General features: G+C 39.5%; 1 protein-coding gene across 1 annotated transcript in view; it reads right to left on the reverse strand.

Annotated features, from left to right (window-relative positions):
* Positions 1 to 23910, reverse strand: part of LOC126236970 (golgin subfamily B member 1-like) — a 535118-nt gene that overhangs the window by 189617 nt on the left and 321591 nt on the right. Inside the window, exons 26-28 of the mRNA XM_049946677.1 lie at positions 19524 to 19654; positions 8527 to 8694; positions 7550 to 7591 (exon numbers count right to left, since the gene is read on the reverse strand). Coding sequence (XP_049802634.1) covers positions 7550 to 7591; positions 8527 to 8694; positions 19524 to 19654 — 341 coding nt within the window. The remainder of the gene's footprint in view (positions 1 to 7549; positions 7592 to 8526; positions 8695 to 19523; positions 19655 to 23910) is intronic.

The following is a 23910-nucleotide window of genomic DNA, read 5'->3' on the forward strand; positions in this document are numbered from 1 at the left end:
ACTGTAACCTACTTCCTTTGTTTTCGGATTGCATTTCCTTAGGATTCTTCCAATGAATCTCAGTCTGGCATCTGCTTTACAGACGATCAACTTTATATGATCATTCCATTTTAAATCACTCCTAATGCGTACTCCCAGATAATTTATGGAATTAACTGCTTCCAGTTGCTGACCTGCTATTTTGTAGCTAAATGATAAGGGATCTATCTTTCTATGTATTCGCAACACATTACACTTGTCTACATTGAGATTCAATTGCCATTCCCTGCACCATGCGTCAATTCACTGCAGATCCTCCTGCATTTCAGTACAATTTTCCCTTGTTACAACCTCTCGATACACCACAGCATCACCTGCAAAAAGCCTCAGTGAACTTCCGATGTCATCCACAAGGTCATTTATGTATATTGTGAATAGCTACGGTCCTATGACACTCCCCTGCGGCACACCTGAAATCACTCTTACTTCGGAAGACTTCTCTCCATTGAGAATAACATGCTGCATTCTGTTATCTAGGAACTCTTCAATCCAATCACACAATTGGTCTGATAGTCCATATGCTCTTACTTTGTTCATTAAACGACTGTGGAGAACTGTATCAAACGCCTTGCGGAAGTCAAGAAACACGGCATCTACCTGTGAACTCGTGTCTATGGTCCTCTGAGTCTCGTGGACGAATACCGCGAGCTGGGTTTCAAATGACTGTCTTTTTCGAAACCCATGCTGATTCCTACAGAGTAGATTTCTAGTCTCGAGAAAAGTCATTATACTCGAACATAACACGTGTTCCAAAATTCTACAACTGATCGACGTTACAGATATAGGTCTATAGTTCTGCACATCTGTTCGACGTCCCTTCTTGAAAATGGGGATGATCTGTACCCTTTTCCAATCCTTTGGAATGCTACGCTCTTCTAGACACCTACGGTACACTGCTGCAAGAAGGGGGGCAAGTTCCTTCGTGTACTCTGTGTAAAATCGAACTGGTATCCCATCAGGTCCAGCGGCCTTTCCTCTTTTGAGCGATTTAATTGTTTCTCTATCCCTCTGTCGGCTATTTTGATATCTACCATTTTGTCATCTGTACGACAATCTAGAGAAGGAACTACAGTGCAGTCTTCCTCTGTGAAACAGCTTTGGAAAAAGACATTTAGTATTTTGGCCTTTAGTCTGTCATCCTCTATTTCAGTACCATTTTGGTCACAGAGTGTCTGGACATTTTGTTTTGATCCACCTACCGCTTTGACATAAGACCAAAATTTCTTAGGATTTTCTGTCAAGTCAGTACATAGAACTTTACTTTCAAATTCATTGAACGCCTCTCGCATAGCCCTCCTCACACTACATTTTGCTTCGCGTAATTTTTGTTTGTCTGCAAGGCTTTGGCAATGTTTATGTTTGCTGTGAAGTTCCCTTTGCTTCCGCAGCAGTTTCCTAACTCGGTTGTTGTACCACGGTGGCTCTTTTCCATCTCTTACGATCTTGCTTGGCACATATTCATCTAATGCATATTGTACGATGGTTTTGAACTTTGTCCACTGATCCTCAACACTATCTGTACTTGAGACAAAACTTTTGTGTTGAGCCATCAGGTACTCGGTAATCTGCTTTTTGTCACTTTTGCTAAACAGAAAAATCTTCGTACCTTTTTTAATATTTCTATTTACGGCTGAAATCATCGATGCCGTAACCGCTTTATGATCGCTGATTCCCTGTTCTGCGTTAACTGTTTCAAATTGCTCCGGTCTGTTTGTCACCAGAAGGTCTAATATGTTATCACCATGAGTCGGTCCTCTGTTTAACTGCTCAAGGCAGTTTTCAGATAAAGCACTTAAAAAAATTTCACTGGATTGTTTGTCCCTGCCACCCGTTATGAACGTTTGAGTCTCCCAGTCTATATCTGGCAAATTAAAATCTCCACCCAGAACTATAACATAGTGGGGAAATCTACTTGAAATATTTTCCAAATTATCCTTCAGATGCTCAGCCACAACAGCTGCTGAGCCAGGGGGTCTATACAGACATCCAATTACCATGTCTGAGCCTGCTTTAACCATGACCTTCGCCCAAATCATTTCACATTTCGGATCTCCGTCAATTTCCTTCGATACTATTGCACTTCTTATCGCTATAAACACGCCTCCCCCTTCACTGTCCAGCCTGTCTCTGCGGTATACATTCCAATCTGAGTTTAGGATTTCATTACTGTTTACGTCTGGTTTCAGCCAACTTTCTGTCCCTAGTACTATATGGGCGTTGTGACCGTTTATTAATGAGAGCAGTTCTGGGACCTTTCTATAGACGCTCCTGCAGTTTACTATTAGCACATTAATATTGTTATTCCCTGTTGCATTTTGCCTACTCCTACCTTGCCACGTCTCAGGAGGCGTCTTGTCGGGCCTAGGGAGGGAATTCTCTAACCTAAAAAACCCCATGTGCACTCCACAAACTCCGCTACCCTTGTAGCCGCTTCCGGCGTGTAGTGCACACCTGACCTATTCAGGGGGACCCTACATTTCTCCACCCAATAGCGGAGGTCGAGAAATTTGCACCCCAGATCTCCGCAGAATCGTCTGAGCCTCTGGTTTAAGCCTTCCACTCGTCTCCAAACCAGAGGACCGCGATCGGTTCTGGGAACGATACTACAAATAGTTAGCTCTGATTCCACCCCATGAGCGAGGCTTTCCGCCTTCACCAATTCCGCCAACTGCCTGTACAAACTGAGGATGACCTCTGAACCCAGACAGCAGGAGTCATTGGTGCCGACATGAGCAACAATTTGCAGTCGGGTGCACCCAGTGCTCTCTATCGCCGCCAGCAGGGCCTCCTCCACATCTCGGATGAAACCCCCCGGCAAGCAGACAGAGTGAACACTGGCCTTCTTCCCCAACCTTTCCGCTATTTCCCTAAGGGGCTCCATCACCCGCCTAACGTTGGAGCTCCCAATAACTAATAGACCCCTCCCCCCGTGTGCCTGCTCGGACCTTGCTGAAGGAGCAGCCACATGTCCACTCACAGGCAGAGCGGGCGATGCCATACGGCCAGCCTCCACATTTACCCTCCGCCTCGTGCGCCGCGAACGCCGCTGAATCCGCCACTCCCCTTGGGGAGAGAGTGGCCCAACCACGCCCGGTACCCGCAAAGATGTCTCGACAGCAGGGACAGTGGGTGAAGCATGTAACACCTGGGGTGTACCACGCGATGCACCAGACTCTCCACTGCCGCTACATTCCGAGGCAGCAGCCTGAAGACGGCTGACCGCGGCCATCAACACGCTCAGCTGTTCTCGAACAGTGACCAGCTCCTCCTGTGCCCGTACACAGCAGTCACACATCCTATCCATCCTAAGGACACCTGTTCGGGAAGACATCCAGCACGAAGGAACGGAACTAGTCTGCAATAATGTTCACGCAGTCCACAGCAGGTATCGTGCTTTAGGTAATAACAATGTGGGGGAGTGCATATAGATGTCTGTGTAGTAGTTTGTGAAAGTGTGTGCATTTACTAGACAAAAAGCTCAAAAATCAAGTGTAAATACTGTTTCATGTGTGCCACATATCAGTCTACTATACGTGAGTGGTTGCCTTTTTTTTTTATTTTATGTATTACTCAGTTGAAGATTTCCATTATTGTTAAAATATTATGTTTGTCAGAGCTATTAAACCTTTTCTGATATAAACACTATTGTGTCTTCCATCTTAATTTGATATTAGAACTCAGAAAAAGTAACCTTCTAAGCTAAGGTCCTCCTCCCCCCCCCCCCCTCCCCCAAGCGAAACACTGACCCACTGGCCAATGTCCAAGGGGCATTTTGAGCAGTTCACCTGCAAGGCCACTTATCCACACGTAACCATCAAGCTGATGTAACAAGAAATGTGATTTATCTGCCAACCAGGCAACATGTTTCCATCGATTCGCGGTCCAGTCTCGATGATCCTGTTTCCACCGCAATCGTTATTCACAAAGTCATTGCATCAATATTAAAACACACAGGAATCATCTGCTGAGAATCCCAATGTTTAAAAATCAGTGCTGAACTGTGTGTTCCACAACACTTGTGCCTGCATCGGCATTGCAGACTGTCACCAGATCTGCCATAGATAGGCACATATATCCTGCTTTACATATCGGGTATAACTTCCACTTCCACATTCTGTGATGAGATGTTGAAGTCCAACACCTTGTCACCTACACATGGTGTCACCATCCTTCTGCCACTTTCCATAGCTGCTCATGACAGCAGCACATGAACAGCTGGCCAGCTTCACTGTTTCCAAGACATTCGCTCCTAGGCTCTGGGCCATAACAATCTACACTTTGTCAGAGTCACTTACATAAGTGGATTTCCCCATTTGCAGTCCATATCATTATTAGAATAATTCCCATTTATCTCTGCTGTGCTTATACTCTTTCCTTAAGCTATCATATTCCCTCAACATCAGTCTTGTGGTGGGCAGTAGTCATAATATTGTGGCTCCTCAGTGTATATTTACATATTACAACAATGGATTTAGAAATATAAGAATACAGAATGAAATGATAGTTTGAGATAACATGGGAAAAATGTGAGAGTGGTACAGAGCTGAACAAGGCACAAGTAGCAAATAAATTATGCCGTGTGACACTTGATACTGTGGAGTAACTCTTGATACATGACACTGCCTTCAGAAATAAAGAAATAATTATGAAGAAAAGAATGATAACAAGGGTGACTATTAGCCTGATATTAATAAACTATGGAAGCATAGAAGGGGATAGTCACTTTCAAAATTATGTCATGTGTTATCTTCACTACAATGTCTCCATTCTTCTACTAGCCATTTGTGATTAAGAGGAAATGGAAAATCAAAAGTGTGCAACCATGGACATCTGCAGTAAACTTTCCAAGAGGGAGGCAAGTTTGTAAAACTGCATTTGATACAACTGATAAGATGAATTTGAAAACATATCATGTCTCAAGAACTAAATATGTAAAAAAAAAAAAATCAGCACAACTGAGGAGATCCTGCTGTATATTAACAAAAAAGCCGTATTAATTCTTCTCTGATGAGTGGAGACTCACAGAATAAACTTTTAAAGGAAAGGCTTGTTCAACTTGGATGTCATTTACAACACTTGGTTTGCTTATAAAGTTTCAGATCTGATCAGGTTACTGAATTCGTTACATTACTTTCACATTTTCTGTTTTTTAGTCTTGCCTGGTATAACTGAAGTTGAACAATATGTGTTTTAAAAGGTACTTTTTAGGGGTTGTTTAAGTAAAATGCAGCCCATGGGCAGTAAAAGACTAGATGAATGTGGGAAACTGAATAAGACAACCCTCACAATTGGCAGGCAGAATCAACTTTTTGCAGCCAAGGTAATTCTTGTATTTGCTGTTTGGCACATTAACTGAAATGCAGAATTCATAGCTAGATCACTGCACGTGGTGCTGAGACGCACCCATAAACTTTCAAAAGGTCCCAATAAGACAATTTTTCCTCAAGATTGAAATTTCACACTCCTTTCTCGCTCTTCTAGTGCACAAAACTGGTACTTTCGTTTTCTGATTTATGTGTTTGGGGTCCACAGATAAAGTATAATTCTGTAGATGTGCACACCTCCATACCTCTGTCATGTAAAACTGAATGTAGAATCAGCAAGCCTTAATGAGGTTTCCTTGTCCACAAGTAAATGGTAAACTACTGTTGTGATTCTATCTTGCAGCAAGGGAATCATAGGAATTGGAGATACATAACTGGCAAGTATACTGTCACCACATTTACGATATGCTGGGAACTGACAACAGAATCAATGTGCCAGGGTTCTGGACCAGCTCCTTTCTGCAGCTGGATAAGGGCTGAAGGAGAAAGTAAGACAAAAAGATTGAAGCCATAATTCTGTGAAGGTTCGCATTCATCTTGTCTACAGAACAGCAACGAAATAGTGACCCACCAGGAATCAACATAATTCCCCATGAACAAAATTATAACTAAGAAAAGCCAAGATACTGCTAAAGCTGTATTACTTCTCACCATAGTTGGTAAAGTTTGTTAAATCTGCATTTCAGTGATGTAACAAACAATGACTGTTAGATATTCTAGAGAATTCTGTAATTACTTAAAAGGTTGTACCAGATTCCATTGTCCTCCCTTGGGGATGCCTGTGTGTGTAAAACTTTGAATGGAATAAGTTCCTTAATTAGTGGTTTCTATATTAATTCTGATAACTTGGTTTGTTTTGTCTATGAATTATTTGTAATAGCAGGTAGAATTTGGGAGACTGAATGGTACTGCTGTGATATCATAGTAAAACACAACTATTTTGCCACTTCACAGTTCCAGGTAGAAGTTGACTGGTAGTATTCAAGGAATTGATAGATTTACTGGTTTAAAAAGATGTTTATCATGTTTGTTCAACATGAATTATGGAAGAAGTAAAATGGATTGTTCCATCTGTAAAGCAATTCGTATGACTTTATATTAGTGATGAAAACAATTGATAACTTAATGACTATCATTAAACATACTAAGAAATGTTTATGACAATTATGATAATGTGAGATGACTCAGTTAAGAAAAGTATAGCAGACAAATAAGAGCCAACTGGGTTTAATTAAGTTTTGTTTTAGGTAAGTTTATGATCAAATTCAGAAAAAACCACATCAAAGCCTGATACACATGCAAGCAGTAATGAGCATAAATAAATTTAAATGTACTACCAATCAATTTTCAGTTACCAATGACAGTACAACATTATGCATAAAAACTAACAGTCACTCAAGAGTAACCAGCTGTTGCAAAATCTTGGCAGTGTATTACAATATTAATTGGACTAAACACTTGAATGTTGTTAACAAAATATAAGCTTTATAGGCCACAACGATTTGACAGACTTACAAAATATGTCATTTAAGAATTTTCGTCATAATATAAAATAAAGGAAGCTGACTGATGTGTAGTGCATAAAAACATGCAACAGAAAACAGTATTTACACTAACTTTTGAGCTCTTGCTCTTTCTTTAGTAAAAGAACACACATTCACATGCATAACCACACAGATACGAAAACACATACACCCACAGCTGCATGTTTCTATGTGCTACACATCATTTACCTACAGGTGAGTAGTTGCCTTTCCTTTATTATATTATTATTCCATCCAAGTATTTCCAGTGTTATTAAATAATTGTCAGACAGAGTTATTAAATCTTCTTCAATATAATCACTATTACAACTTCCATCTTCATTAGATATACAGAACCCAGAAAAAATAACATGTATGAAGAACACTACTTAAATTGGAGAGGGAAAAAATCATTAAATTTGAGTTAAAAATTAGTACTGCTGGATTTTCAGAAGGTGTTAAATGGTTACTGTTTAGCATAAACTGTTTTAGCACAAATGCAAACAAAGACAACAGAAACACAAATACATAGCTACAGGTAATGCCAAAGGTAGCACCCCCAATGCGTACATATGACAGTGAGTAACAGAACAATTAAGCAGGCAGCAAGGCAGATAGGTTAAGCCAAGAATTGAGACAAAACAATTACACATAAAAACTCACTGACTGAACTACGCTGAGCTGCTCAGGAGCCCACCGTTCACCCTTTTGCAAAGAGAGACAACGTGTTAGAATGCAATACAGAAACCCACAAAATTGGCTACACATTCTCACCAGCTAATACGAAACATGTATTACATCACTTACACCTCCTGTTGATGTTAGTAGAAAGAATATAATACCACATGAGTCAAGATATATACAATTTTCTTGCCTACAAAATGGTCAAGGCAAAACAGAAAGAAACCTGAGGCAAGGTGACTACTAACATAAATACCTGTACCTAGCACCATTTTTCGTGGACATACCTCAGACACATGTTAATGTATATACGTTTCTACAGTCATGGAAGCAGAGATGATGTGCTGTTTCAAAACAAAAATGTAGTAATTTTTCAAGAGTCTGGAATTGAGTCAACAGTGTCAGACCACCATTCAAATTCAACACAATTTTCACATTACACAAAGGTGAGGAAAAATTATTCAAGCTGTTATTCAAATTTCTGCCTGTTGAAGGAAACTTGTCTGGACTGTGTAGTGAAACTGTTTAAGATAATGCACTCTGTGATATGCCTTACAGTTTTCTTTTGTAAAGCAGCAGATTACTGACAGAGAAATCCACTCAAATAATTATGTTTTAAGGCAGTTACTAACCAAAGCCAGTAAATGATAATTGTATTATTTGTTGTATATAATTATTTAAGGCAGATATAAATACTCTGGAAGGTTGATGAAACCATGGGCATCTAGTTCAATAAGGGCAAAAACCAAATGACCATTTGAAATCATATAAAGGTAAATGAAATCAGCACAATCTCTGTAATATACATATTCTGTACATGTGGGGCACTTCATGCATGAAACGAAGAAGTACTATGAATCTTTGCCAAAGTTGTAAATAAGATGAAAGTGATAAAAAGAAATAGAATTCTACAGAAGACAAAATTATAATCCTTTATGGGTAGGAAATGTGTTCCTCACCTCCTTGACTACTCTTTCATAGTCATCCTTATCTTTTTCCCTATCGTGCAGCCGCTCTTGTAATTTTTTGATTTCTTGTATAAACTCATCCCTTTCCTGCTCTCGTTCTGCAGCTTGTTCTTCAAGAAACTGGCGAGTGGACCGCAGCAATTTGTCTGCTGCTTCTACCTGGTTTGAAACATACAACTTGTGTTCAGTGCTTGTCACTGTAAGTCAGCGCAAAGAGAAGTACAGTTACAATGACTGCCCTCACATCCTAACTAATTTGTTACCCATATTATGCAAAATTATACAAAACTGGAGACCGCTGCACATGTATATAAATCTGCTACTATAGTTTCCAAATAACATTTTTGTATTATGGACATATCTATGGGGATACTACTTGATACTGACAAATGTACAGTGTAGCTACACCTGCAGAAATTGCTCAAGTATAATGGACCAATCGCATAAGAAATATTGTTCAGTGCCAACCTTAGCTTCAGAGGCATCTGAAAGCAAACCAATAAGATACATGGAACACCTTTAGAAGGCCAGTGAATCTAGAAATTCTCAAGAAATTATTGATACAATTTGCCTGACATAAGGAACACAGTCTTAAACTAATGTAATCAAGCACATAAGCAAAAAGCAAAGCATGCAGATTTTAAGCAGTAGATACATGGGGTGGACAAAAATATGAAAACATAAAAAATACAATAATATAGTATAATGCCTAATATGGTAAGGAAAACTGTTGGTATTCAAAACAACTTCCAGGTCCTGTACAGTTTTCAAAGGAATCGTCTACCATTCTTTCTCCAAAACTGTAATTATGATGGAGGGGAATAATGACCACACATCCTTCCCTTCAAAGTAGACAACATGTTGTTGTTGTTGTGGTCTTCAGTCCTGAGACTGGTTTGATGCAGCTCTCCATGATATTCTATCCTGTGCAAGCTTCTTCATCTCCCAGTACCTACTGCAACCTACATCCTTCTGAATCTGCTTAGTGTATTCATCTCTTGGTCTCCCCCCTACGATTTTTACCCTCCACGCTGCCCTGCAATACTAAATTAGTGATCCCTTGATGCCTCAGAACATGGCCTACCAACCGATCCCTTCTTCTAGTCAAACTGTGACACAAATTTCTCTTCTCCCCAATTCTATTCAATACCTCCTCATTAGTTATGTGATCTACCCATCTAATCTTCAGCATTCTTCTGTAGCACCACATTTTGAAAGCTTCTATTCTCTTCTTGTCCAAACTATTTACCGTCCATGTTTCACTTCCATACATGGCTACACTCCATACAAATACTTTCAGAAATGACTTCCTGACACTTAAATCTATACCCGATGTTAACAAATTTCTCTTCTTCAGAAACGTTTTCCTTGCCATTGCCAGTCTACATTTTATATCCTCTCTACTTCTACCATCATCAGTTATTTTGCTCCCCAAATAGCAAAACTCCTTTACTACTTTAAGTGTCTCATTTCCTAATCTAATACCCTCAACATCACCCGACTTAATTCGACTACATTCCATTATCCTCGTTTTGCTTTTGTTGATGTTCATCTTATATCCTCCCTTCAAGACACCATCCATTCCGTTCAACTGCTCTTCCAAGTCCTTTGCTGTCTCTGACAGAATTACAATGTCATCGGCGAACCTCAAGGTTTTTATTTCTTCTCCATGGATTTTAATACCTACTCCAAATTTTTCTTTTGTTTCCTTTACTGCTTGCTCAATATACAGATTGAATAACATCGGGCAGAGGCTACAACCCTGTCTCACTCCCTTCCCAACCACTGCTTCCCTTTCATGTCCCTCGACTCTTATAACTGCCATCTGGTTTCTGTACAAATTGTAAATAGCCTTTCGCTCCCTGTATTTTACCCCTGCCACCTTCAGAATTTGAAAGAGAGTATTCCAGTTAACGTTGTCAAAAGCTTTCTCTAAGTATACAAATGCTAGAAACGTAGGTTTGCCTTTTCTTAATCTTTCTTCTAAGATAAGTCGTAAGGTTAGTATTGCCTCACGTGTTCCAACATTTCTACGGAATCCAAACTGATCTTCCCCGAGGTCCGCTTCTACCAGTTTTTCCATTCGTCTGTAAAGAATTCGCGTTAGTATTTTGCAACTGTGACTTATTAAACTGATAGTTCGGGAATTTTCACATCTGTCAACACCTGCTTTCTTTGGGATTGGAATTATTATATTCTTCTTGAAGTCTGTGGGTATTTCGCCTGTCTCATACATCTTGCTCACCAGATGGTTGAGTTTTGTCATGACTGGCTCTCCCAAGGCCATCAGTAGTTCTAATGGAATGTTGTCTACTCCCGGGGCCTTGTTTCGACTCAGGTCTTTCAGTGCTCTGTCAAACTCTTCACGCAGTATCTTATCTCCCATTTCATCTTTATCTACATCCTCTTCCATTTCCATAATATTGTCCTCAAGTACATCGCCCTTGTATAAACCCTCTATATACTCCTTCCACCTTTCTGCCTTCTCTTCTTTGCTTAGAACTGGGTTGCCATCTGAGCTCTTGATATTCATACAAGTGGTTCTCTTCTCTCCAAAGGTCTCTTTAATTTTCCTGTAGGCAGTATCTATCTTACCCCTAGTGAGACAAGCCTCTACATCCTTACATTTGTCCTCTAGCCATGCCTGCTTAGCCATTTTGCACTTCCTGTCAATCTCATTTTTGAGACGTTTGTATTCCTTTTTGCTTGCTTCATTTACTGCATTTTTATATTTTCTCCTTTCATCAATTAAATTCAAAATTTCTTCTGTTACCCAAGGATTTCTATTAGCCCTCGTCTTTTTACCTACTTGATCCTCTGCTGCCGTCACTACTTCATCCCCCAGAGCTACCCATTCTTCTTCTACTGTATTTCTTTCCCCCATTCCTGTCAATTGTTCCCTTATGCTCTCCCTGAAACTCTCTACAACCTCTGGTTCTTTCAGTTTATCCAGGTACCATCTCCTTAAATTCCCACCTTTTTGCAGTTTCTTCAGTTTTAATCTACAGGTCATAACCAATAGATTGTGATCAGAGTTCACATCTGCCCCTGGAAATGTCTTACAATTTAAAACCTGGTTCCTAAATCTCTGTCTTACCATTATATAATCTATCTGATACCTTTTAGTATCTCCAGGGTTCTTCCATGTATACAACCTTCTATCATGATTCTTAAACCAAGTGTTAGCTATGATTAAGTTGTGCTCTGTGCAAAATTCTACCAGGCGGCTTCCTCTTTCATTTCTTAGCCCCAATCCATATTCACCTAGACAACAAAGGCTCAATAATATCAAGATCTGGTGACTGTGATTCCATGGGAGATGCAACAATTAATCCTCATGCTCACAGAAGCATGGTGCCCATGGAATATCATGCTATGGCTACCCACATCATCACCAAAACCCTGCCATGTTTCACTCTTGGCAGAAAGTAGTCTGCATCAAAGGCTTGGAATGGTATACCATATGTAAACTCTGCCAGAACTTGGAAACAGTGTGAAAAAAAGGCTCATCTGACCAAATGACTTTCCCACATTGTTCCATAGCCCATCCCTTATGGCTTTTGCATCAAGTTTTCTTGTTACAGCCATTTGCATCACTGATGAGTGGTTTTGAAATTCCAAATCAAACTGTAATTCCCTGCTTACGGAGCTCACTTCATGTTGTTTCGGTTGAGACAGGGTTTATGAATGTAACATTCAGTTTTGCAGTGACTTTTGCAGCTGCTGCCCTCTTACTTTTTGTCACAGTCCTTTTAAATGAAGGTCTATCAGAATCGACACACACTTTCACTCACATTGTGACTTAGCTAATGATGTTTTTCCACTTTTCCTGAAAGTGGTATAAATCTTCGCTGAAGGTGACTCTCGAAACACCAAACACTTTGGCTGCCTTGGTTACAGAAGCACCCACCATAAGAGCACAAACAATTTTCCCACATTTGAGTTTACTCAATTCTTACATAATGCACTCACAGCTACACAGAAAACTGCTCTGACCATGACCGACACTTGCAACTTACGGAGGACATTGCACAGGTGCTGTTTATGGTCAAATACACCAGCGCCACTTGCAGGGCTGGCTACAATCATGTTCAAGCATGCATTTCTCACACTGTTTCCATATTTTTGTCCAACCTTTGTACATACAGCACATTATTAATACAAAATAAGGCCAACAAGTATACAAAACAGAAAAGTTTTATTGAATTAAAATTCCTTATGAACACAGGGCACTGTAGAAGACACAAGACAGTGACATTCCAAAAATTCAGCATACTTCTTACAGTACAAACCATGCAGGAATTCCCAGTCATTCTGTTTTGTCAACAGGAAACAACTAAAGCTTTTACGGATTAGTGAAGTGCTGTGATTCATATTTTCCTTTTCTTTTAATCGAGCATAGAAGAAAATTAGTTCAATGGTAGTTCTAATTCTTCTTGAGTTGCCTTATACAGTTCTATGGTGTTGTGGCATGTACTGATCAGTATCATGTTGTCTGCAAAACAAACTACTGAGTTAACATGTAACAGAGAAGGTAAATCATTAATGCCAATGATGAAAAGATGTGGACAACACACTGTGCCCTGGAGCACACCAGTCCGAATTCCCTTCAATGAAAACCGTATATTTTTAACCAACACAAATTGTCCTCTTTTGTTTAAATAGGACTTGGTTCAAATGGTTCAAATGGCTCTGAGCACTATGGGACTCAACATCTTAGGTCATAAGTCCCCTAGAACTTAGAACTACTTAAACCTAACTAACCTAAGGACATCACACACACCCATGCCCGAGGCAGGATTCGAACCTGCGACCGTAGCAGTCCCGCGGTTCCGGACTGCAGCGCCAGAACCGCTAGACCACCGCGGCCGGCTAAATAGGACTTGATTACAGCTAAATACTAATTGTTTAGGCAGTAAATTTCCAGTTTGCAAGCAGGGTATTAAAGGTTATACAGTCAAAGGCTTCACTGAGATCACAAAGTACAAAAAATACCAGATTCTTATTTTCAAATACAGTTAACAGCTCTTTAATAGTTTCAGTAACAACAGCAGAAATATTTTCACCACAATGCAATCCAAACTGTCAGTAGGAAAAAAGATCATGTTCTTTTGAAATAGTTATTTAGACATTTGTACGTAAGATACTCAAAAGCTCAGGAATAAATTGGAACAACAGAAATTGGTTGGTAAATTTAAGGCCAATACTTATTCCCATTTTGAAGATTGGTGTAATTTCAGTGGTTTTGAGTTTGTCTGGGAAACAGTTATTAAAAAGGAAAGTTAGTGGCTGACAGATTTGATGTATCTTTCTTCTTTTCTTTTGTTAAATTACAAAATTTGACAATCATTAACAGTTCACACTTGTGGACTTAGAGAAATTTGAAACAGATTTTATACCATCATTAGGAGTGATAACATTACATTGGAAAGCGTCCTCCCTAAGTGGATCAGAATCAAGCATATCTAATGCACGTGCACAATTTTGCTCAATTTTGTTTTGCAGCTTACTTACTGAGGTTACGTATTAATCATTTCCTCTTTTCGGGTCCAAAAGTACAGAATGTGTATGGATTACAAAGTTTTATTGTTTGATAAAATCCCGTGCTTTCACATTTGTTGGGAGCTCTGTCTATGTACCATTCACATGTAAGCTTTTCAGCTATGATAAGCTTTTCTTACATTTTAAATAATCTCTTAAAGCAGTGTCCTTCAGCATGTGCCCTTGTTTACAAGAAGTTTTATACATTCCGCAAATCTCCTCTTCAATCTGAGCCAGATCAACCTTATACCCGTTTAAACTTCTATTATTTTTTTTTATGCTGGCGATTAGTTTTGATTGATACCGGTTATGAGTACTGCCAATTAGTGTGGCTTTTTAAGAAAATCATGAGAAACTATTCAACAGTACCCTTACTAATTTATATGTTCCATACAAAGTCAGAAGTTCCAGCATACATTTGTTAATCCATCAATAAATAATTTAGGTGTAAAGGAGATCACACACCAAGCAGAGGAAGTGCTAAGTCATCAACAGGTACACACAAAAAAGAAAGAAAACTAGGTAACTTTTGTAAATCCTTTCTTGAGCAAGAGGGTGCGTGCACACGCTCTAGCTCAACAAAGGATATCCAAAAATTAACTAGTTTTCTTTCTCTTTTGTGTGGGCCTACTGATGACTTGGCACTTCTGCTACTTGGTGAGCAGTCCCCTTTAAGCGCATATGCACAACCGCCCAACTGCACCAGCACACGTGTGTGCATATATGCTAGTGTGTGCAAATGCACGCACACACAAACGCGCATGCGCGTGTGCAAATGCAAACACACACACACACACAAAACTGTGTGTCCATTGAGCACATGCAGACACACACTTCTCTTTTGTGTGTGCCTGTCGATGACTCAACACATCCGCTATTTGGTGACTGGTCTCCTTTACCCTGAATTATTTACATTCTACCTGAACTCTCTTACTATAAATAAACGAACTAATCTATTCTCCTTTCTATTCTCTTATCCATGTAACACTAGGCTTACTAATGATGGATGTGTCTGACTATGACCATTGTTCACAATAGAATGTGAAAGTACTGATTTGTCATCTCCAAGAGCTCCACCAGCAAGTATGGCATCAAATATAACTCTTGAAAAAATCAGCTACAATATTATCAAATAAACCCTTATACCATGTGGGGTTGAAGTTTGTAAATTCAAAGATCTTAAGATATTAAAAACTTGTATACTGTTCACCAGTGTTTGCCATTTATATGTTGAAATCACCTTGATATCAATTTTAAATTTTAATATTTTCCTAATAAACAGTTTAAATGTTTTGAAAAAGGTATATACAGCTCCACCTGGAGAACTATATAAGCTAAAAATTGTGATATTCTCAATATTCAGTCCTTGTTGTTGTTGTTGTGGTCTTCAGTTCAGAGACTGGTTTAATGCAGCTCTCCATGCTACTCTATCCTGTGCAAGCTGCTTCATCTCCCACTACCTACTGCAACCTACATCCTCCTGAATCTGCTTAGTGTATTCATCTCTTGGTCTCCCTCTATGATTTTTACTCTCCATGATGCCTTCCAATACTAAATTAGTGATCCCTTGATGTCTCAGAACATGGCCTACCAACCGATCCCTTCTTCTAGTCAAAGTGACACAAATTTCTCTTCTCCCCAATTCTATTCAATACCTCCTCATTAGTTATGTGATCTACCCATCTAATCTTCAGCATTCTTCTGTAGCACCACATTTTGAAAGCTTCTATTCTCTTCTTGTCCAAACTAGTTATCATCCATGTTTCACTTCCATACATGGCTACACTCCATACAAATACTTTCAGAAACGACTTGCTGACATTTAAATCTACACTCGATGTTAACAAATTCCTCTTCTTCAGAAATGCTTTCCTTGCATTGCCAGTTTACATTTTATATCCTCTCTACTTTGACCATTATCTGTTATTTTGCTCCCAAAATAGGAAAACTCATTTTACTACTTTAAGTGTCTCATTTCCTAATCTAATTCCTTCAGCATCACCTGACTTAATTCTACTACATTCCATTACCCTCATTTTGCTTTTGTTGATGTTCATCTTATATCCTCCTTTCAAGACACTGTCAATTCCGTTCAGCTGCTCTTCCAAGTCCTTTGCTGTCTCTGACAGAATTACAATGTCATCGGCGAACCTCAAAGTTTTTACTTCTTCTCCATGAATTTTAATACCTACTCCGAATTATTCTTTTGTTTTCTTTACTGCTTGCTCAATATAACGATTGAATAACATCGGGGAGAGGCTACAACCCTGTCTCACTCCTTTCCCAACCACTGCTTCCCTTTCATGCCCCTCGACTCTTATAACTGCCATCTGGTTTCTGTACAAATTGTAAATAGCCTTTCGCTCCCTGTATTTTACCCCTGCCACCTTCAGAATTTGAAAGAGAGTATTCCAGTTAACATTGTCAAAAGCTTTCTCTAAGTCTACAAATGCTAGAAACGTAGGTTTGCCTTTTCTTAATCTTTCTTCTAAGATAAGTCGTAAGGTTAGTATTGCCTCACGTGTTCCAACATTTCTACGGAATCCGAACTGATCTTCCCCAAGGTCCGCTTCTACCAGTTTTTCCATTCGTCTGTAAAGAATTCGCGTTAGTATTTTGCAGCCGTGACTTATTAAACTGATAGTTCAGTAATTTTCACATCTGTCAACACCTGCTTTCTTTGGTATTGGAATTATTGTATTATTCTTGAAGTCTGAGGGTATTTCGCCTGCCTCATACATCTTGCTCACCAGGTGGTAGAGTTTTGTCAGGACTGGCTCTCCCAAGACTGTCAGTAGTTCTAATGGAATGTTGTCTACTCCCAGGGCCTTAGGTCGACTTAGGTCTTTCAGTGCTCTGTCAAACTCTTCACGCAGTATCATATCTCCCATTTCATCTTCATCTACATCCTCTTCCATTTCCATAATATTGTCCTCAAGAACATCGCCCTTGTATAGACCCTCTATATACTCCTTCCACCTCTCTGCTTTCCCTTCTTTGCTTAGAACTAGGTTTCCATCTGAGCTCTTGATATTCATACAAGTGGTTCTCTTTTCTCCAAAGGTCTCTTTAATTTTCCTGTTGGCAGTATCCATCTTACCCCTAGTGAGATATGCCACTACATCCTTACATTTGTCCTCCAGCCATCCCTGCTTAGCCATTTTGCACTTCCTGTCGGTCTCATTTCTGAGATGTTTGTATTCCTTTTTGCCTGCTTCATTTATTGCATTTTTATATTTTAGCCTTTCATCAATTGAATTCAATATTTCTTTTGTTACCCAAGGATTTCTCCTAACCCTCGTCTTTTTACCAACTTCATCCTCTGCTGCCTTCACTGTTTCATCCCTCAAAGCTACCAATTCTTCTTCTACTGTATTTCTTTCCCCATTCCTGTCAATCGTTCCCTGATGCTCTCCCTGAAACTCTCTAAAACCTCTGGTTCTGTAAGTTTATCCAAGTCCCATCTCCTTAAATTCCCACCATTTTGCAGTTTCTTCAGTTTTAATCTACAGTTCATAACCCATAGATTGTGATCAGAGTCCACATCTGCCCCTGAAAATGTCTTACAATTTAAAACCTGGTTCCTAAATCTCTGTCTTACCATTATACAACCTATCTGAAACCTTCCAGTATCTCCAGGCATCTTCCATTTATACAACCTTCCTTCATGATTCTTGAACCAAGTGTTAGCTATGATTAAGTTATGCTCTGTGTGAAATTCTACCAGGCGACTTCCTCTTTCATTTCTTACCCCCATTCCATATTCACCTACTGCATTTCCTTCTCTTCCTTTTCTTACTATCGAATGCCCAGTCACCCATGACTATTAAATTTTCACCTCCCTTCACTACCTGAATAATTTCTTTTATCTCACCATACATTTCATCAATCTCTTCATCACCTGCAGAGCTAGTTGGCATATAAACTTGTATTACTGTGGTAGGCATGGGCTTCGTGTCTATCTTGGCCACAATAATGCGTCCACTAGGCTGTTTATACTAACTTACCTGCACTCCTATTCTTTTTATTCATTATTAAACCTACTCTGCATTATGTGTATTTGATTTTGTATTTAAAGCTCTGTATTCACCTGACCGGAAGTCTTGTTTCTCCTGCCGCCGAACTTCACTAATTCCCACTCTATCTAACTTTAACCTATCCATTTCCCTTTTTAAATTTTCTAACCTACGTGCCCGATTAAGCAACCTGACATTCCACGCTCCAATCCGTAGAACGCCAGTTTTCTTTCTCCTGATAATGACGTCCTCCTGAGTAGTCCCCACCCGGTGATCCGAATGGAGGACTATTTTACCTCCGGAATATTTTACCCAAGAGGATGCCACCATCATTTAATCATACAGTAAAGCTGCATGCCCTGAGGAAAAATTACGGTTGTAGTTTCCCCTTGCTTTCAGCCATTCACAGTACCAGCACAGCAAGGCCGTTTTTTAGTGTTACAAGGCCAGATCAGTCGAACATCCAGACTCTTGCCCGTGCAACTACTGAAAAGGCTGCTGCCCCTCTTCAGGAACCACATTTGTCTGGCTTCTCAACAGATACCCCTCCATTGTGGTCACACCTACAGTATGGCTATCTGTATTGCTGAGGCACGCAAGCCTCCCAACCAATGGCAAAATCCATGGTTCATGAAACTTAATTCTTCATTCAGTTTGGCACAGTAAAAGCTAAAATTTATCTACTGAAGAGAATAAAACACTGTAAGTGTTACTTGTACACTCAGCTGTTGTGAATTGGCAAACATTCAAAAAGCTATGACACCTCTGACAATATTATTTCAGTTTTATGTATACTGTGTACACTATCTGGGTCATACCAAGTTGTCAACAGTGAGAGTTCTAACATACGAAGGGCTAAATCTATTGAAACAAACGCAAGTCAGAATGAAAACAGAACACATAATGTGACAAGAGAGCAAACTGAGAAAGAGTATGCCCCCAAAACATGTAAATGTTTAAGTGGGGCAGAATACCCACAGGTCAGCCTTCTAAGCTAGGAAAAATGCAACTAAAGTGAGTCGGCAGCCATCTTAACTCCTTGCCTCGTAAACCACAGGCTCTCTCCAGTACACATGGTGTTGGTGCACCCTGCTGGCAGCCGTCATGACCAGTTTGCTGGCTGCCAGCATCACTGGCTCGAGTCCTCTGTTGCCATGGTATTATCTGCAGGTGTGGATACCAAACTGTGAAACTAAGTTTAAAAACAAATGCTACATCAAAATTGTACTTTCTTCCATCTTTTGATAGTGTACTTCCTACATAAAACATGGAAAATTAATGGTTTCCTTGACCCCCGTCATGAAACAACTGCTCTCGATGACTGAAATATATCACACTAAATAGATTTCAACTACAGAGAAGTTTTGACAACTGGATGTACAAGTAGCACTATGTTGTGAAATTGTTACTTAATAAAAAGTGCAGACTTACCTGTAGTTGCAAATCCTCTCTTTCCTTACGTGCTTCTTCTGTTAGCCTGTCACCTTCTCTACAGAGCTCTTCAATTAAGTGCAAGTAAGGAGAGTTCCTCTGGTCTGTCGAGTCACTTATTACTGAACGAGCTGAAGAAATTAGAAAAGAAATGTATTTCTGTGAGAGTAATAAAGAGCAATCAAGATAATGTTATTAAAAGTGGCACAAAAATAGGCAGTAATTTTATGAACAATGTTAGTACGCTGTCAGTAAGAATGATGCTACTTATTCATTTAAATGTTATGCCCTTCTGAAACAAGTTAATACCAATATATTTTCCTACATTTCAAAGACTGGGGGCAAGCTTATGTTCACAAATAAAACATATTCAACAAAACAGCTAACAAGTCTTCCAGTTTTCTGACTATCATCAACTTGTAATGGACCTGATATCTGTCACACTCTGGGCAGCTTTGTCTTCAAATATCCAATGGGTTTAACAGATAATGAACTAGTGGAAAAGATTTGTGCACTAGTCAATCAAAAACTACCATACTTGTTCAGGAATGATGTTAGCCTAATAAACGAAATCTGTAAGAGTGAGAACAAAGACAGAGAATAGGCTTCTAAATGAGTTTAAAAACTGAAATCAGATTCGAATAATTAAAAAGACGTAGCATGACAAAAGACTGTAACATCATTTACTTTTTAAGTTGCACAAATCATTCCAAAAGTTTCTAAGTAAATTGATTACTTCAAGTGGAAAAACCATTTTATGGAGGAAACATTTACAAAAGTAGTTCAGTTTAAGCAGATGCAGCGAACGTGTTATTTTTATAATGCAGTCCAGATCCTGAAAAAAAAAAAGCTTCCATTATAAATTCCAAGGCTACATAATGAGCCCTGATTAGCTTATTCTTCTATCAGTCACTTTGTCAATGAACTTTTATGTGTATATTATCATAATGTTAGCTTATAAGAGACCATATTCAAGTTACATAACTGTGGCTATGCCCAGCAATAATATGTACATAACAGGCTAATCCCATTTCAGTTATTATGCCGCTACCAATCACTTTACAGACGACTATTTTACGCCAAATTATATCATTTATTATAAATGTGCCCACAATTAAAGAGAGCCTAAACTGAACTTGAGCAAGTATGAGTCTAAACTGATCTTGAACACATATTCTGAATAAGCAATGATTAAAATTATTCTTAAAAATTAATATATAAAAAAGAAGAAGATCTGAAATGAATTTTTCAGTACATTTGTATTACATCTCCGATATGTGCCACATTGCTCATTGTGCCTGACTCACCAACTGTTACTGCTGCCTACTGGTAAAGAATCAATTGTAATTTTTGTTCTTTCAAAGCAAAGTTTGCTTCCATACATTAGAAATACAAATGTCATTTGGTTTTGTAAACTACATTTACTACGAAAGCATGGTCTTGCAGCCATATGAATTAATAAAATCTTCTTGGGCTTCCAGCTATGTCGGGTGGTTAAAATCCCACAAGCTTTTGACTGAACTCTCCTCGGCCATTGTCAAGTGGTAAATGATTGCCATGTCACTGTTGCTTGACATTACATAGCTGCACTGGCTGTGACATCACTGGCACCCTCTTGCTTGCCAACTGTGGTAATGTTTCCATCCTGTGCTCATCATGCATGCTCTAACCTCACAATGGCTGGGTCTTAGACTGTGCTGATCTGCAAACTGCCATCCTTGTATTTGTATTTCTACCACTTTACTGACACTATCCCAAAAGCCATTATTTCAACCAATTGGACAGTGTGGTGATGTGAAGTCATTAAGCTCCATCCCTAGTGGACCTTTTTATGCAGAAACTTGAAGTCATCACTACAGACATGGCTCCATAAGCCAAGTTGCTTTTATCGTTACACTGATGACACTTTTACTATCTGGCCCTAAAGATGTGGAAAACTGGGAGAACTCTTAGAACACCTGGATAGTATTCATGACCACATTAGGTTTATAATGGAAGTAGAGATAAATGGTGCAGTGTCCTTCCTTGGTGCCCTCATTTGCTGCAAAACCAATGGATACCTCACATACTCTTAGTCCCCACACCCAGCACAACAACACGGCATTGTGAATACCCTCGTCCAACATGCTTAAGTCATCTCAAATTCTGAAAATCTTTCACTAGGGCAAAATCACCTCCAAAAAGTTTTCCGGGAAAATGGCTACAATCACTGCCAGGTACCACAGGCTATTTCTGATGAGACACACAGGGAAAATACTACAAAAGAAGAGAACAAGAAACTTTCATTTTCGCCTTCCTGTGGCACCGTGTCAGGAAAAATTAGCCAGCGCCTGAAGAGAGACATCTTATCAGTGTTCAGGTCCCCAGCAAAACTATGACAGCTCATGAGGCCTGTGAAGGATGACCTAGCATTAGGAATGTCTGGGGTGTGTTAGTGCGGCTGCTACTATATTGGCCGAACAGTATGCACCGTGGTGCAACGCCAGATGGAACACAAGAGGTGCTTACGCCTAAGCTTTCCTGAAAAATCTGCCATGGCAGAACACGCTTTAGAAAATTGACACCACATTCTATCTGACGAAAACCTGTTATTACGAGTATGAAGGGATTTTGGGATAGTGTCATAAAAGAAGCAATAGAAATAAAAATATCTGAAAACACCATCAACAAGGACGGCAGTTTGCAGCTCAGCGCAGCCTGGCATCAGGCCATTGTGGGGTTGAAGCAGGTGTGATCAATGCAGGGTGAAAGCATTACCACAGTTGGCAAGGAAGAGGGCACCAGTGGTGTCACAGCCAGCAGTGGGGCCATGTAATGGTGAGGTCATGGCAACACAGCAGTCATTTACCACTTGACAATGCCCAAGGAGAGCTCAGGCAAAAGCTCATTGATTTTTAACCACCTGACATGGCTGGAAGCCCAAGATTTTATTCATTTACTATGACTTTTCAAGTGTAATGGTCTTTTCATGTGAAGAGGCATGCTGACCATAAACAAATTTGGTGCATATCTACTTACACAATGGCCTATCCCTTTTTCAAGCACCAGTAAAATGTGCAGAACTTAAGTATAATAATAATAATAATCAGCCACTTGACATTTACTGCTGGTTACAGGTCTCTAAACTTTTCCATGCACATCATCATCATCATCCCAATCACCAGCCCCCTTGCAAGTTTCCATCTTATTCAGTGGGTCGACAAACAAGACTTCTCCACCAACTATAGTCCTTAAATCCCCCCCCCCCCCCTCTTCAGTGCTGCCCCAGGTATGCCCTTTCTGCTTGTCAGGCTTAATCATCTCCTTGTACCTGAGTTTTGATCTTCCTCTTGGTCTCTGATATATGAATGTGAAATTATACATTAGCTGGGGTAGCCTGTTATCGTCCACGCATCATACATTTCCTTGCATATCAGTCTTCAGCTCCAGCAAAGGTTTTAACTATGTCTTTCTTTAGGTTCTAATCTTTCTGTTTATTATAATTTTTTTTAGGCAAATTGGATTTTTAAATGTTTCATAAGCCAGTAAATGCATTACCTAATAAACTGCTGATCTGCTCCAAGATGGTCTCCTGGACATGAACTTAGGTCAAATTTGTATTGAGAGAGATTAAAAATACAAAATACCCTGTACAAAACTAAATACCAGGACTAATTGGTACCAGCACAAATAAACAAAATAAGTCATCTCTCACTGCCTCTCTATTGTTCACACAACAGTTATAGGCATACTAAGGTCTTTGCTGAAAGAAGGTTGCTCTCTTTTAGAGCACAGCAGCCCCTCTGTAGGACTGAATCACTGAGTTTTTCAAAGTAATAAGGAATCTTCTTTAACATTCTGCCATAACACCTTTTAATACAAGCCATAATACAGATCGAATAAACTGGATGAACTACAAATGCTGCAAGAAAATATCACAATCACCTATTACACAAAGCAATAGCAAAACACAACTTTGTGGGTAAGAGAATGGGCTGGGGGACAGTGGGCAGGGGCCTTTTGAGATCACAGAGTTATGACATGGAATACAGGTATATGAAAACTTGTTAAAAAACATAAGTCACCAAAACACAGATTTCTTGAACTTATAATAGCACGTAACTGTTAAGACTTCTAACAACTGCTTCAACTCTTGGGACATTTTGTATCCGCTGCTTCAGCTCCATTTTCTCTGGATTGAGGAGGAGGGAAGATCAGGATTTGTAAATCATGTCCTCCATAATCAAAACCCTCCTGGCCTTAATCTCTACTGGAATTGACCGGCCCCTTCAACTACCTTGAACCTTCTCATCTCATCTTTTGCAATCCGTGTTTCCCTTTCCCATTACCATTTGTTACAAGATTCTATTTAGTGAAGATGCTGCACTGAGGTAATGTAGTGCCCCCC

The sequence above is a fragment of the Schistocerca nitens genome, chromosome 2 (assembly GCF_023898315.1).
Source record: "Schistocerca nitens isolate TAMUIC-IGC-003100 chromosome 2, iqSchNite1.1, whole genome shotgun sequence".
NCBI classification, from domain to species: Eukaryota; Metazoa; Arthropoda; class Insecta; order Orthoptera; family Acrididae; genus Schistocerca; species Schistocerca nitens.